General features: G+C 44.3%; 1 protein-coding gene across 3 annotated transcripts in view; it reads right to left on the bottom strand.

Moving 5' to 3' along the window:
* Positions 1-16,282, bottom strand: part of FHIT (fragile histidine triad diadenosine triphosphatase) — a 1,529,906-nt gene that overhangs the window by 15,521 nt on the left and 1,498,103 nt on the right. For 2 of the 3 annotated variants that reach the window (XM_061396522.1, XM_061396521.1), the window contains exon 9: positions 10,306-10,410. In XM_061396522.1, the coding sequence (XP_061252506.1) occupies positions 10,309-10,410 (102 nt within the window). In that variant the 3' untranslated portion in view covers positions 10,306-10,308. Of the gene's footprint in view, positions 1-10,303; positions 10,411-16,282 lie in introns of all 3 variants that reach the window. The other variant, XM_061396520.1, reaches the window with a different exon arrangement.

Here is a 16,282-nt window from a genome sequence, read left to right as displayed (position 1 = left end):
GTTGCATTGGTCATAATGTCTCATCCTTTTCATAGACTGTGCACACACATGCAGTTTATCTGTAGGCCTGTCTATCTACCCATAAGGTATCTGTTTGGTATTTGGTTTCTGAGGTTAATCTAAGCCATTAGATTGACATCCATGTTTCCACATGCAATTAGCCTACAATTGCTTTCTGTTATGTTCTTGTCAGGTTCATGTGTAAGGCAACTCATATAACAAATTGAGAATTGGGAGAGATTTTCTTTTTTTTTTTCCCTTTTCTCTGCCAGAATTTGTTCCAGCAGTCATAAGAGTCTCACTGAAAATCTTACTCAGATTCTTCTGTCTTCATTGTGTGGTAGAATTCACCAGCACAGTTGTCTGGGCGTAACGCTGTCTTTGTGAGATGGGTTTTAGTTCAGGTTTGGGTTCTTCCAGTTCAGTCGCTCAGTCGTGTCTGACTCTTTGCGACCCCATGGACTGCAGCATGCCAGGCTTCCCTGTCCATCACCAACTCCCAGAGCTTGCTCAAACTCCTGCCCCTTGAGTCAGTGATGCCATCCAACCATCTCATCCTCTGTCGTCCCCTTCTCCTGCTTTCAGTCTTTCCCAGCATTAGGGTCTTTTCTGACTATTGAGTTCTGTAATAGTTATCAAACTATTCATATTTTATTTTTCACTTTGTGTCACTTTGGGTAAAATAGAAATATGAATTTAAATCCAACCTTCAAGTTTATTGGCCTAAGATTATTCATTATATGCTCTTCTCCTTTTTAATGAGTGCAATAACCAGGAAGATGTTTAGCATTTAGCATAACTTTTAGCTTTTTTCCCAATAAATGCATAAGAGTCATAATCAAAAAGTAAATTATCCCCTCTAGATATGGGAAAAAGAGAACCCTCCTGCACTGGCAGTGGGAATGTAAATTGATGCAGCTACTATGGGGAACACTATGGATGTGCCTTAAAAAACTAAAAGTAGAAGTACCATATGACCCAGCAATCCCACTACTGGGCATATACTCTGAGGAAACTATAATTCAAAGAGATACATGCACCACAGTGTTCGTTGCAGCTCTATTTACAATAGCCAGGACATGAAAGCAACCTAAATGTCCATCAACAGTGGACTGGATAAAGAAGATGTGGTGCATATATACAATAGAATAGTACTTGGCCACTAAAAGGAATGAAACTGGGTCATTTGTAGTGACCAGAAAATCAGAGAAAAGTCAGTCAGAAAAACAGATATGTACGTTAACACATACATACGGAATATTTTAAAAAGGGTACAGATGACTATTTGTAAGGCAAAAATAGAGACAGAAGTAGAGAGCAGACATATGGACACAGCAGGGGGAAGGGGAGTGGGGGGCGGACTGGGGCAGTAGCACTGACATATATGTGCTTCTGTGTGTCAAGCAGCTGGTGGGGAGCTGCCGTGCAGCACAGGGAGTTCTGCTCGGCGCTCCGTGACAACCCAGAGGGGACATACTTACATATTTAAGTATACTTTCCAAGCAGGAATATGGAGTGGGTTGCCACGCCTGCCTCCAAGGGATCTTCCTGATCCAGAGATCAAACCCCCGTCTCTTACATCTTCTGCATTGGCAGGCAGGTTCTTTACCACTAGACAAAAGCTGTTGCCTTTGTCTAATTATTGCTCCTTGGAAAGTAAGCTTTTTTTTTTTTTCCTTCTTACTATTAAATCTAACAAACTACTATTTGATTTTCTGCAGTTGTATCATGATGTGCCTAGGTGTGCATTCTACACCCCCACTCTGGGTTTGGAGTGTTCTTGAATTTTTGGATTGGTGACTTGAAAAATTCTCAGCTACTATCTATTTAAGTATACCTTCCACTAGAATTCTATTTTGGAATTGTGCATATCCATTAGACTTTCTCAGTATATTCTATACTTCTGACCTCTCATATTTTTGCCACTCTCCTTTCATCTCTTCATGGTTCTTTAGGGATATTTTCATTTTGTTGTTGTCCAGTTGCTAAGTTGTGTCTGACTCTGTGCAACCCCATGGGCTGCAGCATGCCAGGCTTCTCTGTCCTTCACCATCTCCTGAAGCATGCCCAAACTCATGATCACTGAGTTGCTGATGCCATCCAACTATCTCATCCCCTGTCATCCCCTTCTCCTCCTACCCTCAATCTTTCCCAGCATCAGGGCCTTTTCCAACAAGTCAGCTCTTCACATCAGGTGGCCAAATATTGGAGCTTCAGCACCTTCCAATGAATATTCAGGGTTGATTTCCTTTAGGATTACATGGTTTGGTCTCCTTGCTGTTCAAGTGACTCTCAAGAGTCTTCTCCAACACCACAGGTAGAAGAAAGCATCAATTCTTTGATGCTTGGCCTTCCTTATGGTCCAACTCTTACACCCATACATGACCACTGGAAAAACCATAGTTTTGACTGTATGGACCTTTGTTGGCAAAGTGATGTCTCTGCTTTTTAATATGCTGTCTAGGTTTGTCATAGCTTTTCTTCTAAGGAGGAAGCATCTTTTAATTTCATGGCCGCAGTCATCATTTGCAGTGATTTTAGAGTCCAAGAAAATGAAATCTGTCACCGTTTTTCCACTTTTTCCCCTATTTGAGATGAAATGATGGGACCAGATGCTGTATTTTCATGGCTCATCTGTAAGTTCACTAAATCTCTTCTTGCCTGCCAAACTCAGGCTGCTAAATTCATTCACCGAGTTACTGTATTTTTCAGTTACAGAATTTCTATTTGGTTCTTTTTCACATCATCTCTGTATTTTTAATAGATTCTAGCTTTCTGCGGATTTTTTTTTGAGGGGGGCATAATCTAGTCCTTTTCATTCCAAAAGAAAGTAAACAGATTTATTTTAATGGCTGCCTGGTGATTCTAACCTTGTTTATATTAAATTGCCTCCTCATAAGTTGTGTGTGCGTATGTATACTGGTATTGGACATTTCATTTGAAAATATTTATAGAAATAATTTAAGATTTTGGATGGTATTATTTTCTTCCAGAGGTGGTTTTTTCTTTGCTTCTTCCAGGAATCGAATGGGACTAGCACATCAGAATCCCATTAATTCAGTGTCTGGGTCTGGTCTGTTTAGTAATAGAAATGGAAGTCACACTTCTTTCCTGGTGTTCTCAAAACAGCCTGCCCTACAGGTCTTATTCTTTAATTACTTCTTGAACTAATTTCTTACCACTCAAACATTTCCATAATTTATTATCTCTAAAGTGTAATAGAAATCAGAGGCAACATAACGCATCTACGCATTGGCATAGCCGATGGGTCCTTGCAGTTTTCATGGCTCACCACTCATTATAAACTGGAGATAGTAGAACATACTGCAGTGTCTTTTGGATCCTCAGAGAAGAAATAAATCCAGAAGGAGCACAATTTAGAGCTGCTTTTGCTAGCATATCCTGAATTAATTGGTTGTGAGCCTACATGATTTTGCGAGCCCACATAACTTAGTTAGTGCCGGTGGAATGTCAGAATAATGGAGCACTTCCTATAGAAGAGGTGGCTGAGGCACATTTTAGGCATAGGATGGAGTGAATTGTGTAAATATTAGCTATTATTAAATGATGAGTCAAAGATGATTCAGGTGAATTTTCATAGCTTTTCTTCATATTAACCCCCCATGACCTCTTGGAGGGTCTTCTGTGCTCCCCCACCTTCCTTTACAGCAGAGACAAAGACAAAATGCGAAAAGTAGGAAAGAGAGAAGCAAGTAGACAAAGAAGAGTCTTGGGAGTCGGTAGATATTTGTAGAAGGTTTTGGCCTTATGGGACTATGCAGATTGACATGTGATAAATCATCCATTTCTGGAAATGAGATGAGGATAAGGATGATGGTGATGATAGACTTTATCATCTCACAAGATACAAGTAAAGCTTGAAACTTGAACAAGTTCCTTTTGGCATTTGGACTGCAGTGTTCTGAAAAGGACTCTGTGCTGATGGATCGTGTAGTTCCAAGATTCAGAAGGGTTAAAATTGACTATGGACAGGAGTCATTTCTATGAACAGTTAAATTAAACCTCAGATGAACAGTTCTGTAGATTCTTTAGCCCTTAGAGGCCTGGAAAGCTTCTGCCTGAACTATTGGGTATATTTTATAGAAAGCTAGATCTTGGTAAAACATTTTAAAAATAATGAAACTGAACTAAAAACCCATTTTGGAACTATGAGGTGGACTTATTTCAAAAACTGTTTCTAAAAGGGAGGGTTAAAGCATAATTAAATGGTTTTTCCTTGGAGTTATGATAAAATTATTTAATGGGATGTTGTTGCTCGGTCACTCAGTCATGTCCAGCTCTTTGTGACCCAATGGACTGCAGCACGCCAGGCTTCCCTGTCCTTCACCATCTCCTGGAACTTGCTCAAACTCATGTCCATTGAATCAGTGGTGCCATCCAACCATCTCATCCTCTGTTTCCCCCTTCTCCTCTTACCCTCACTCTTTCCTGGCATCAGGATCTTTTATGTTGAGTCAGCTCTGTGCATCAGGTGGCCGAAGTATTGGATCTTCAGCTTCAGCATCAGTCCTTCCAGTGAATATTCAGGACTGATTTCCTTTAGGACTTACTGGTTTGATCTCTTTGCAGTCCAAGGGACTCAAGAGTCTTCTCTAGCACCACAGTTTGAAAGCATCAATTTCTGGTGCTCAGTGTTCTTTAATGGGATAGTAGATTTTACTATTTCTAAAGTCTCTATGATTCTATGGTTTATTACTCCCAGTTTAGACCATAGGGACTTGATTTATATTTAGCTAATCCAAATAACTGAATTTTAAAATCCTTGCTACTGAAATCTGGTTCTGTAAACATTCTCTACACAGAAGGAAGGGAGAGTCAGCATAATTCAGTAGAAAGATGCACAGCAGAGAAAGAAAAAGCAAACTAAACTATCTTTTCTTGCTTTACTTAAGGTGATGGATCCTTTATCTAAAGAGATTTAGAACATCATACTAAAGTATCAGTAGGGCAAGGCGGCATCTCTTACTCTCTTCAAGTATCAATTTGGGGATGGGCTGAAAGAGTGATGGCAACGACTTTTGCTGGTATTGATGATGCCCCAACATGGGCCTTACCTCGTAGGTTTAGCACTGAATTGGCCAAGGAGCTGAAGTTACTCTTCCTCCTCCACAAGGAAATAGGAGTAGTCTGACCTGCTCCTTGGGTCTTTTTCATGGGAGGCTGGAGAGCTGAGAGGACACCCTCGTAGAGGAGGCTGAGATTTTTTCTAAGTGGATGGGGTCGATTTCAAAAGGTACAATTGAGTGATCAGAACATGTACTCAGTAAGTAAACCTGTCCTTTCTTGTCCACCTCGACTGTCCATGAGTATATGATACGATATGTGTGGTTGAAATTATGGTGATTTTTCAAAAATTCTAGTGTCCAGATTTTGCTTTGACAGTGCATCTGTAGCTACTAATCATGCCGTTTTGGGCTGACTCAGTTGCTTTGCAATTGCAGTGCTCTGTTCTGAGTAAATGAGAGGCAGCCAATTATCTACAAAATAATGGTGTGCACAGAGGAGGGTTTGATGAATTACAGAAGATCTCTGCTGACACAACAGGGTGTGGAGACCCGCTCCACTGTGACTTGCTAACAGTCAGGGGCGATGCTTGCAGATTTTACAAACAACACACCCCACTAAATTCCATCCCGGGGTGGGAGTGGGGACAGGAAGTGATAATATACAATGGTGTGGAGAGGCAGCCAACCCAAGAATTAAATACCTAGAGGGAAATTTAAAAAGAAAAAAAACTGTGAAACTGTGTTCCAGGAAGGGCTTCACTGGTGGCTCAGCTGGTAAAGAATCTGCCTGCAATGCGGGAGACCTGGGTTTGATCCCTGGGCTGGGAAGATTCCCTGGAGAAGGGAAAGGCTACCCACTCCAGTATTCTGGCCTGGAGAGTTCCATGGACCGTATAGTCCATGGGGTCGCAAACAGTCTCAGACATGACTGAGTGACTTTCACTTCACTTCAGGAAGGAATGCAAAGTTAGAAAAAAATGCAGATCCACTGCCATCTAATGTGATTTAGAACAAAGACTAAAAGCCGTCGCAGAACACCTTCCCAGGAACTCAGCCCTGTGCGGGGAGGTGATGCATAAATTCACCTAAGCAGAGGGCACATGCTGAATTCGGGAGCCAGAGGATTGCTGACCTCACCAGGGATCTGTCATGTGGACGGTGAGGCCACCACGGCTTCATCCACAACCCCTAGGCTGCTGCTGGCTCTTCCTCTGAGTGCTGAAGGCAGCATCTGCTTTGTACTATTGCTTAAGCAACTGCCAACTCGCAGCCACTCTTCTGCTCAGCCAAGGATTCAGAGTGGCCAAAACACCAAGGCATCCCTCAGGGGTATATGGAAAGATCAGGAAAAGTCTTCTGCACAACTAGGCCCATGTTGGCACTGTGGTGGTTTTAAGAGGCAGAGGACACAGTTTCTGGTTTGGGAATGTTTGTCTCTGTGGTCGTGTGGTGGTCAGGCTGAGGATTAATCCGGGCCTCTGCATAAGGACGCTGTAGAACAGGGTTGGTTACTTACTGAGGGCTTGCTAGGTTTTCCCACACCAGACACTACGCAGAGGGTGGTTGCCTGTCACAGTCCCGTTTCCTAGCTGGGGCATCTCCTGTGGCCTGGCTGCAGCGTGACCAGGGAGGCAGGTACCCGAGTGGCTGGGATTCACAGTAATGGTAACAAAGTCCAGCAGGGGAGGGATGTCCTCACGGAGGAACCAGGGAGGCCAGCAGACCAGGAGAAGAGGCTTAAGACACAACTTGGAAGATATAGGAGAGCTGCGGGAGGGTGGCAGTGCTGACTGGAGCCACAGGGTCTTCTACCCAAGGTGAACAGTAAGAGATGAAGGGAAAGCCCTTGGAGGTGGGGCTGTCTGCGTGCAGATCTGAGCTCCACCGCTTACTAGCCATTACCCTGCAATAGCGCTTAGCATCACTGAGTCTTGTCATCACCTGCAAGGAGGGATAATAAGAGAACCTATGTTGTCTATCAGGTCTCAGTAATGGTGGCAGTAATCATCCATTTCGGAGCTGAGCCCTGCCGTCCCTGCCTCCCTGCGTGCTGTGAAGTGTGCGGTCGTGCAGAGTGAGCAGCACCAGGGTCTTCAGACTGGCTCTGCCTGACACTGACCTGCTGATGAGGGAATACTCAGGAAAGCCTGGAGAGGACAAGGATATCTGGATTTCAGATACTGTCGTGAAGTCTAGGTATGTCCATGTCTTGCAGGACAGCCCTATTTATTAACCAACCTCAGAAAGTTCCATGAACCTCTTAACACTGTATGAACATTTGGTGTGTCGATGCATTTTGAAAAGGGAGGAGAGTGGGTATCAAAGAACCAGATTAAGCAACCCCATGATCAGGTTTCCTGAAAGGAACGTTTCCTTTCCCCTTTGTCTCTAAAGAGAACGACACCGGGTCTCTCTCTCTTACTATAGGAGGTGATGCCCTTGGCAAAATCTGTGTTGCTGTTCACTCAGTCGTGTCTGACTCTTTGCAACCCCGTGGACTGCAGCACGCCAGGCCTCCCTGTCCATCACTATCTCCTGGAGCTTGCTCAAACTCATGTCCATTGAGTCCATGATGCCATCCAAACCATGTCACCCTCTGTAGCTCTGCTTTTTCCCAGTAGCATTCTGGACACCTCCCTAGCCACGGGCTCACCTTCTGGTGTCATATCTTTTTGCTTTCTCATACTGTTCATGCGGTTCTCAAGGCAAGAACATGGAAGTGGTTTGCCATTCCCTTCTCCAGGTGGTGAAATCTTAGGCCTATGTTTAGTCCCTCGCCTCCAAGTTACTCATCCTGTGCTCTTTGGCCTCCCTCCCATTTCCACTTCCCACAGCTGGCTGCTGGGAAAACTGAAGGTGATTTGTTTGGTGTGTAGCCAAACATCCTTAAAGAGAGATATTACTGTGAGTTCTTTCAGAAGCCCATAGGCTCTCTGGCAATAGTTTGTGTAACAAGTTAAGGGGAATATCTTTCTGAAAAGACTTACAAGGCAAGTTGATTCACATGGAAGACAGGCGATGTTAGGCCCCAAGGCAAGACAGAAGCAAAAGCTGACAAAGCAAAGCATTCCAGAAACTCAGCTATGAAGTTTCAATTCTCTTAAACAGTCCAGAAAACACACTGTAAGACAGAATCCTACAACTGAGCAAGCCTCAGGAAGAGCCTGCAGTGTTCCCGCCTGGCCCTGAAAGTGCCTGTTACATAAGAAAGCCAGAAAGGGGAAAAAAAAAACAAAAACAACTCAGACTAGAAAGTGGTGACACTATTTGAAGAGGACAGAGCTTGCAGAAGAGGAATAGAAAGACGTCTGTAGTCATGCCCAAAGGCCTGTGTTCTTAGGTAAACTAGCTTGGTCCTACGGTGGGGAGACAAGGGAAGAAAGGGAGAAATGAGAAGGTGAACAGCGGTGGAGAAGATTAAAAATAAAATATCAATTCATACTGATGCATGGCAAAAACCATCACAATATTGTAAAGTGATTATCCTCCAATTAAATAAAATTTTAACAAGTCAGCTTCTGCTCCCACCACGCTGTATCCCTTCAGGCAAGTGGGTGAAGAGCTGACAAGCCACTGACGTGGAGAAGGCAGTGGCTTTCTATAATGCCGAGGCCCGAGGCAGCATCGATGTGAGCAATCCCTGAGGGTGTGAGGGGGTGTGTGTTTGATACTGGGTCTCTAAGGCATTAGAATATTAAAGAGTGTGGCAGGGAGAAAGACCAGGAAATGCACATTTATTTTAAACTAAAACAGACTTACATCTCCAAATGAAAACCTAATACCACAACCAATGTTTTGTAGCTAAAAACCATGCTCATTAAGTGCTTGATACAATTTTATATAATGCAATTGCTACCAATATTTGTTCACTAATTGCATTTTTAATTTGTACCTGATCTACTTCAGCTGCTTATAATATAAACACATTTACACAAGACCAGATGAAACAGACAGTTTTAAAACAGAAAAACAACGTAGAGAAGAGGCTCTTTATTTGGGGTCCATAATCCCTGCAGAGATTTATTAACAGGGTTGTCAGATAAAAGACCCAGTTTAATTTGAATTTTAGATAACGAATAATTCTCTTACTCAAAGTAGGCCCCAGTACTGTTTATTAATATTGATACCTTTCAGAAGATGCCTGAACTCCTTAACATTGCGTACAGACGTGAAAAGGAGATTAGCTATCGCTTTCTATCAGTCTCAAATCTGTGATCTCCCAGTAGTTAAACATCATTAATGTGAAGAGGTAACTCTCTTTCCCTGTGGCCTGATCTTCCTGACAGCCAAGGCTGACGGGAAACAGAAAGATACTTTACCAAACAGCTGCCAGGAGAGGTGTGTGTGCGCTTAGTCTTTCAGTAATGTCCCTCAGTCCTGTCCAACTCTTTGCGACCCCATGGGCTGTAGCCTGCGAGGCTCCTCTGTCCATGGGATTCTCCAGGCCAGAATACTGGAGTGGGTTGCCGTGCCCTCCTCCAGGGGTCGAATCCAGGTCTCCCGCATCACAGGCGGATTCTTTACCTTGTGAACCACCAGAGGAGACCCAGTGAAAGCAGAGTCTGCCTGAGCATGGCTGAGCTGGTTGTGAGCTCTAAGCTGCAAGCTTGAAACAGAAATCTGAGCCTAAGGGCAGTGTGACTTCCTGGGAGGGTTTGGATTTTTTATTCTTTTCTTAATTGGTGAATAATTGCTTTACAATATTGTGATGGTTTCTGCCATACATCAACATGAATCAGTCATAGGGGTACATATGGTCCCTTCCCTCTTGAACCTCCCTCCCACCGCTCTAGATTGTCACAGAGCACCTGCAACTTCTCAGTAGCTATCTATTTACACATGGTAATGTATGTACTTCAATGCTACTCTCTCAATTTGTCCCACCCTCTTACGCCCTGTAGTGGGATGGCTGAGTCATATGGTAGTTTAATTCATAGTTTTTTAAGAGGTTTGCCTTAGAGACTATCTCCAGTTGCTTTGTAGAGACTAGATTGGAGAGGACAGAGGGGACAAGGGCCTGGGCAGGAAGGACAGGAACAGAGGGGAGAGGTACAGAGAGGTGGTGTGGAAGTGAGACCCCCAGGCTGGAATAAGTGGCTCAAGGGTCAGAGTCCCCCGCACTCTGGCTTTAAAGTTTGTGCAGCCACCACTGGTGCCAGGGGAGTACTCGGGGCTGCTTCCCCGCCCCCACCCATGCTGGGCAATGAGCCCCGATTCCCGATTCCCGGGAGGCGCCAGCAGGGTCTGCGCGATGCTGAAGTAAACTGCAGTCTTACCTGTGTCACTGAAAGTAGACCCTCAGCGCTGCAGCCTCAGCTGCCATTTCCTCCTCTGACCGCCACAAGGCTGGGGAGTCTTTATCCTCTCTGTCGTGTTTCTCGAGCTTTGGAGGAAAAAAAAAAAGAAAAAAGACTCTTGTGGGATCTTCCTTTGGAACATTTATTGTGGGGGTCAAAACAGCATTTCCAAATCAGCGGCTGGGGCACATATCTTTTCATTGTATTACTTGGCTAAGAATCCCCCTGCAATGCAGGAGACCCAGGTTCGATCCCTGGGTCGGGAAGATCCTCTGGAGAAGGGCATGGCAACCCACGCCAGTATTCTTGTTTGGAGAACCCCATGGACAGAGGAGCCTGGTGGGCTACAGTTCATGTGGTTGCCAAGAGTCGGACAGGACCAAGGGACTAAGCACAATTACTTGCCGAAATCCGAAAATAGGGAAGGGTTTTGTGTAAAAATCCACATTTCTAACTCCTGTAACACAATAACTAGATTACTCTACACTGGGGGCAGTTCACCGCCTTGTAATGATGCACTGAGGTTGGGAGTGGTGGTCACAGACTGGGGGGCATCCTGCCATTTACCAAAACCCCCACCACCTTCTAAAATTATGCTTGACCAGGATCATCCGTTCTTTTCACTTCCCAGCCCCTGAAGACACTGTGTTGGCCACCTACCCACGATCATTTCCCAAGCTCGCCTGTGGTTAACCTACCTTCTCTTCAGCTTCGCCTCTCTTATATGAGCTCTGAGCAGTTTTGCTCACTGAACCAAAATGGCTCAGGCTAATTGATGATAATAATAGAAGCGCCGTGCGTACTGAGTAAGAGATAAGAGTTGGTGCTGCTGTGTAGTGGCTAAGTTGTGTCTGGCTCTCTTGCCACCCACGGACTGTAGCCCACCAGAGTCCTCTGTCCATTGGATTCTCCAGGCAAGAGTACTGGAATGGGTTGCCATTTCCTACCTCAGAGGATCTTCCTAGATTCTTTACCAGTGAGTGACCTGGGAATTCTGAAGAAATAAGAGTGTGTACATTAAAGAAGCTTCAAGCCTGCAAATGGTTTAAAAAAAAAAAAAAAAAAAACCCACTGAGGAAAGGAATTAAATGAGGAGGCATCAAAAAACAGTCTTAGTCAAAAGAACCCTTTTAAAATCCTCTTCATATACCCATATTTATTAAAAAATATGTATTTTGTGTATGTCTCAGGTTTACATACTGAGTGAGTAAAATTTCAGTTCTATCAGAGAGAGAGAGGGGATGCTGTCAGAATGTTCTTCATTAGAAGAGCTCAATTCCCCCTTAATCTCCTATGTGGTTTAGTTTTATTAACTAAATTTGTTATTCCTGTCTGTAGCTGTAGACACTGTACAATGCTGAGGGTATACATTTCTCCACAGGAGGCACAGTGCAGTATTTCACAGTAAGTCATCTGAGGAGACTGGGGCCAGCTATTTAACAGCACCAAGGATGGCTCGTATTTACAATGCGAAGGGCCATTTCTTCCTCTTCATGTATTATTTCCTCGTGCATCATTTCACTTCATTCTTACAATAGCTGATACACGAGGCAGGCACTACCTCGCTCCTTCTTCAGTTCAGTTCAGTCTCTTGGTCGTGTCCGACTCTGCGACCCTATGGACTGCAGCACACCAGGCTTCCCTGTCCATCACCAACTCCTGGAGCTTGCTCAGACTCATGTCCATCGAGTCGGTGATGCTGACTCCTTCTTACCAAGGAAGAAACTGAAGTCTGAGGAAGTTCAGTCACCTATCAGAGATCACCCAGCCAGGAGCAGTAGTGCTGGGGGTGTTCCCCACAGTTTTTGCCTTTTTAAAATCTCTCCTGAGGAAGTGCAGCGCCACCAGAGAGCCAACAGTTCCACAGCTCCTGCCCCCCAGGTACCATGACCCAAAGGTCAGATCCTCCGACAAAGAATCTTAGCGACTCGGGCAAGTTGCACAATTAAAATAGCGGAGTTTGCAATCTAAGGCCCCAGGCACTCCCACCCTAACCCAGAGACCCCCACCCCAGCAACTTGCAGCAAATGGAGAAATGTCCCCAGTGTTTCAGAGCCAACTTTGATACAGAAGGAAAAACAGTGGGGGGACCTAGACACTGGTGGGGTGAGTGTGAGCCTAAATGAGGTTCATTAGCATGTACCCCAGCCACGAATGTTTATGAGGGTCATGGATCTTCTGCTCCATATCTGGCTGCCAGCACGCTGGTTTTACACTTTGCCACATAGATTTAATTTCCCTTAGTGGAAGAAAACCACATTAAGAAGTCATTTCCTTCCTCTGCAGAGGCAGAGATGACGCAATGGCTACAGGCGAGTCAAACGGGATTGCTATTTTTCTCCTCAAGAACTAATTTTCATTTTGATACTAGCTTTAGGTCTGTTATAAATCCATCTTGTAACTATTTCAGTAGGATGACAGAGAACAATGCAAAGCCCGGAAAATATGGCCTCCCCACTTCTGGTACTGCCGTCGGAAGACGGAGAAATCAAGCATTAAGTGGCCTCATCAAGGCAGATCGCACCAGATGAATCCAAATAATTTAGAGCCTGCAAACGGTAATGCCTCCTTGGTTATCAGGCTACCGTCTGTTATAGTCATATGCCTCCCAGATGGCAGCATCATGCCAATGCTTAGAAAGTTGTTTATGGGAAATAGGAAATAAGTAAAACAAAAACGAATAGTATTTGCAGAGCTCTATGGTATATGGTTTTTAAAACCTAGGGGTTTCTAGTCCTAAAAGTCCCCAATGGAAGCACGTGGCTTTCTTCAGAACAGCCATGCTCAACCCTGGCTGCCCACAGGAATCACAGAGAGAACTTTAAAAACTACAGATGGTGGCTCCGCCCCAGGGGTTCAGGTTTAATTGGTCCAGGGGGGCAGCCTGGCAGGTGGGGACTGTTTTCAAACCTCTCAGGCAATTCTCAGGTGCACTTGCAGTCAAGAAACAGTGTGTTTGGGAGAAGTTTGTGTGCACAGATAGAACCCACATATATTACAGAAAGAATATTATACATTGGCCTTTAAGCCCATTGTTTGCGACTCAACAGTATGGCAGCTTTCCTTGGCAACCTCTGCTCTGGAACTGCCCTTTTTCTCTATCCAAGGATCGTCTGAGCCACAAGGCTCTTTTCCCAGCTACATCAGGATGCTGGTCTGGTGCGGGAGCTTTTGAATTCATGTGGAGTCTGCAGGAATAGGGAGCCTGGGAGAGGCCTGGTGAGCAAGCCTCATGTCCTGGAAGAGCTGCCTGGGTGACTTAGAAATGAATTGTGCTGTGGGTCAGAGTAAGGTTCTGTTTCCCCAAGCAGCCCAAGAACCTGCTGGCTGGAAACCACTGCCTAGCTAACTAACAGATAAGCCCTAATCATGACTCTAAACAGCGCCTTATCCAAAGGCACTATTTGCCTCAAGTGACCTTCAATGGTGGAGGAGGGGATGGCAACCCATTCAAGTATTCTTGACTGGAGGAGCCCAGCGGGTTATAGTCCATGGGGTTGCAAAGAGTCAGACATGACTGAGCACGCATGTACCCATGAGCTTTAATGGAGGGGTTTCACTTAGAAGAACTTTCCAGATTACCTTAGACCATCCATAGGGAAAGGCAGTGACTACTTATTCATCCACCAGATACTTATGGTGTCCTTGCAATGCCAGGGCACAGCCCTCGCACGAATGCACCTACCAGACTGACTCCTCTACTGCCCTCATGCACCACCCAGGTGGGGAAGGTAACACCAAACAGTTGCTTACAGATGAGATGGGCCTTACCACGCGAGAACAGTGCTGGGCGGGGCTCACCTAGCCTGAAAGGCTTCTGAGAAGTGACTTCGTTTCACAAGGAAAGAAAGAGACTGTTAGAATAAAGAGCGATGGTGGCAGTGGGGAGTGGCGATTACCCTAAGGAACTTCCAGCAAGGGCTCTCCAAGAGGATGAGAAGTGCAAGCTCTCTACCCTCTCTCTGCCTCAGCTTCCCCCTCCGTAAAAGGAGGGAAGAGGTCTTTATGCTGATATGCATGACAGTAAGGGGTGTTGGGTGTTTGCCGCTGCTGCTACTTTGCTGTTGTTATAGGCTGGATACACTGTCCCCTGACAGCGATCAATGATCAACCCACAGAGGTTGTCTCTAGGCATAAGAGTACCTTTACTATCTTCATGGTTTTCCAGGGACCTTTATCTTTTAAACCTTAACTACTGTGTGGAAGGATTAGCAGTCATCATCAGAATTAAAACTGAACCAACTCATCTAATGAGACATTCAGGTCTGAGGAGGAAACTCAGCCCCTTCAGTCATGAAATACCAGCAATAACCCCTTCCTCTCAGAGTGGTTGTAAGAAGCGAATGAAGTATTAATGGAGGCTCCTGACTGGTAAAGGTTAAGACCCTGGAGTGAAAGCATGTGGAGAAGGTCAAATGCAGTCACAATTACCCTGGGAAGATAGACGCCGGATTCAGCAAATAAAAAAAGTACAGGGCATCCAGATAATTTGTTTTTAGTATATCTCATGCACTATTTGGGACATACTTATACTAAAAAATATTCAGAGTTTATCTGAAATCAAATTTAACTGGACATCCTGTATTTTATCTGGCAGCTCATGTATTTTATATGGCAACTCAGGGTCTCAGAGACCCCTTGGAAAGGTACACTTGGAATAGGAAATGCTTGGTTTTATTTCAGTTGTTCCCTAAACTACCTAGCTGTAAATCCTGGAAAAGATAGAGAAGACTGTGTGAAGGAAGGTCAGATTCAAGGCTAGCATTTTATGCACTCTGGGGCTTATTATTATTTTTGCATGAAATGCAGAGGAAATTACCAGCACTGTTTAAATGGCAAAGTTCATCTGTTCTCAGATGTTAAAATGTTCACATTTTAACATCTCTGAAATCACAGCATGTCCTACCATCAATGCTGGTAAGCTGCTAAGTCGCTTCAGTCGTGTCTGACTCTGTGTGACCCCATAGACGGCAGCCTACTAGGCTCCTCTGTCCCTGGGATTCTCCAGGCAAGAGTACTGGAGTGGGTTGCCATTGCCTTCTCCGATCAATCGTCTGACATAGTTTCATTGGCAGTGTTTTTTTTTCTTATTAGTACATAAAATAACAGTTTGAATTAACTTCTTTCAAATACAGTGTCTGGGATTCAGCGTCCTAGAGTTCCCCCTCTTGCCCCTCTGCAACGGGGCCACAGCATGAAATGATGAATACAATACACTCAGCGCCTAGGCTCCTGTAACACTTATGCCTTCCCTTATCTTTACACAACAGCGAGACTTGAAACTCTTTTCAGAAGCATGGTTCTTTGGAGGAAGGCTCATGCCAAAGTTACAAAGTTTGCAGAAACTTGAACCAAAGTCTTTATTCACATTCTACAGAGGGGAGTCTGTGAGGGCTCTGCGAAGTGAATTCTATTTCTATGCAACTTTGAAAAGAGGTTCAAGAAAAAAAAAACAAACACAATGTATCTGCAGTCATCCTGCTTTATCTGCCTGAAAGGATTTCTGGGGAAGGTAGTGTTAACAGGATTCCTGATTGAAGTGTGGATACGTGTCAACTTTGACACTGGGCTGCTTCCTGTCCTCTAAGTGTGTTCTCCTGAGGCGTGAGGGGCAGTGCTTAATTCCGCAATTTAATGCTCAAACTGCCTTGACTATTGACATCTTTACAGGTTCATAATGGAATACAGTGGGCGGAATGATTCACAATAATTTAAATGTTTTCTCAGAATTTAGAACTAATCTGTAGTAGTGTCTTCAGAGAGCAAACAATTTAAAACCACTCCTTAAAGAAGCCAGTGGCTGAATACAAACTTGGGTGGTGTTCTAAAATTCATTAGTATCTTTCCTTGTTAGTTTTATAAAACAATATAAAGAGCAGAGAAACCATTTCTTATGGTTGGTGGTTCTGTTTAGACAGGTGTTTATATAAACATTGCAAGGAAAATAATTTCAGTGGG

The sequence above is a fragment of the Bos javanicus genome, chromosome 22 (genome assembly GCF_032452875.1).
Source record: "Bos javanicus breed banteng chromosome 22, ARS-OSU_banteng_1.0, whole genome shotgun sequence".
NCBI classification, from domain to species: Eukaryota; Metazoa; Chordata; class Mammalia; order Artiodactyla; family Bovidae; genus Bos; species Bos javanicus.
Note: the sequence above shows the minus strand (reverse complement) of the source record. Positions and strands in the feature narration are given on the sequence as shown.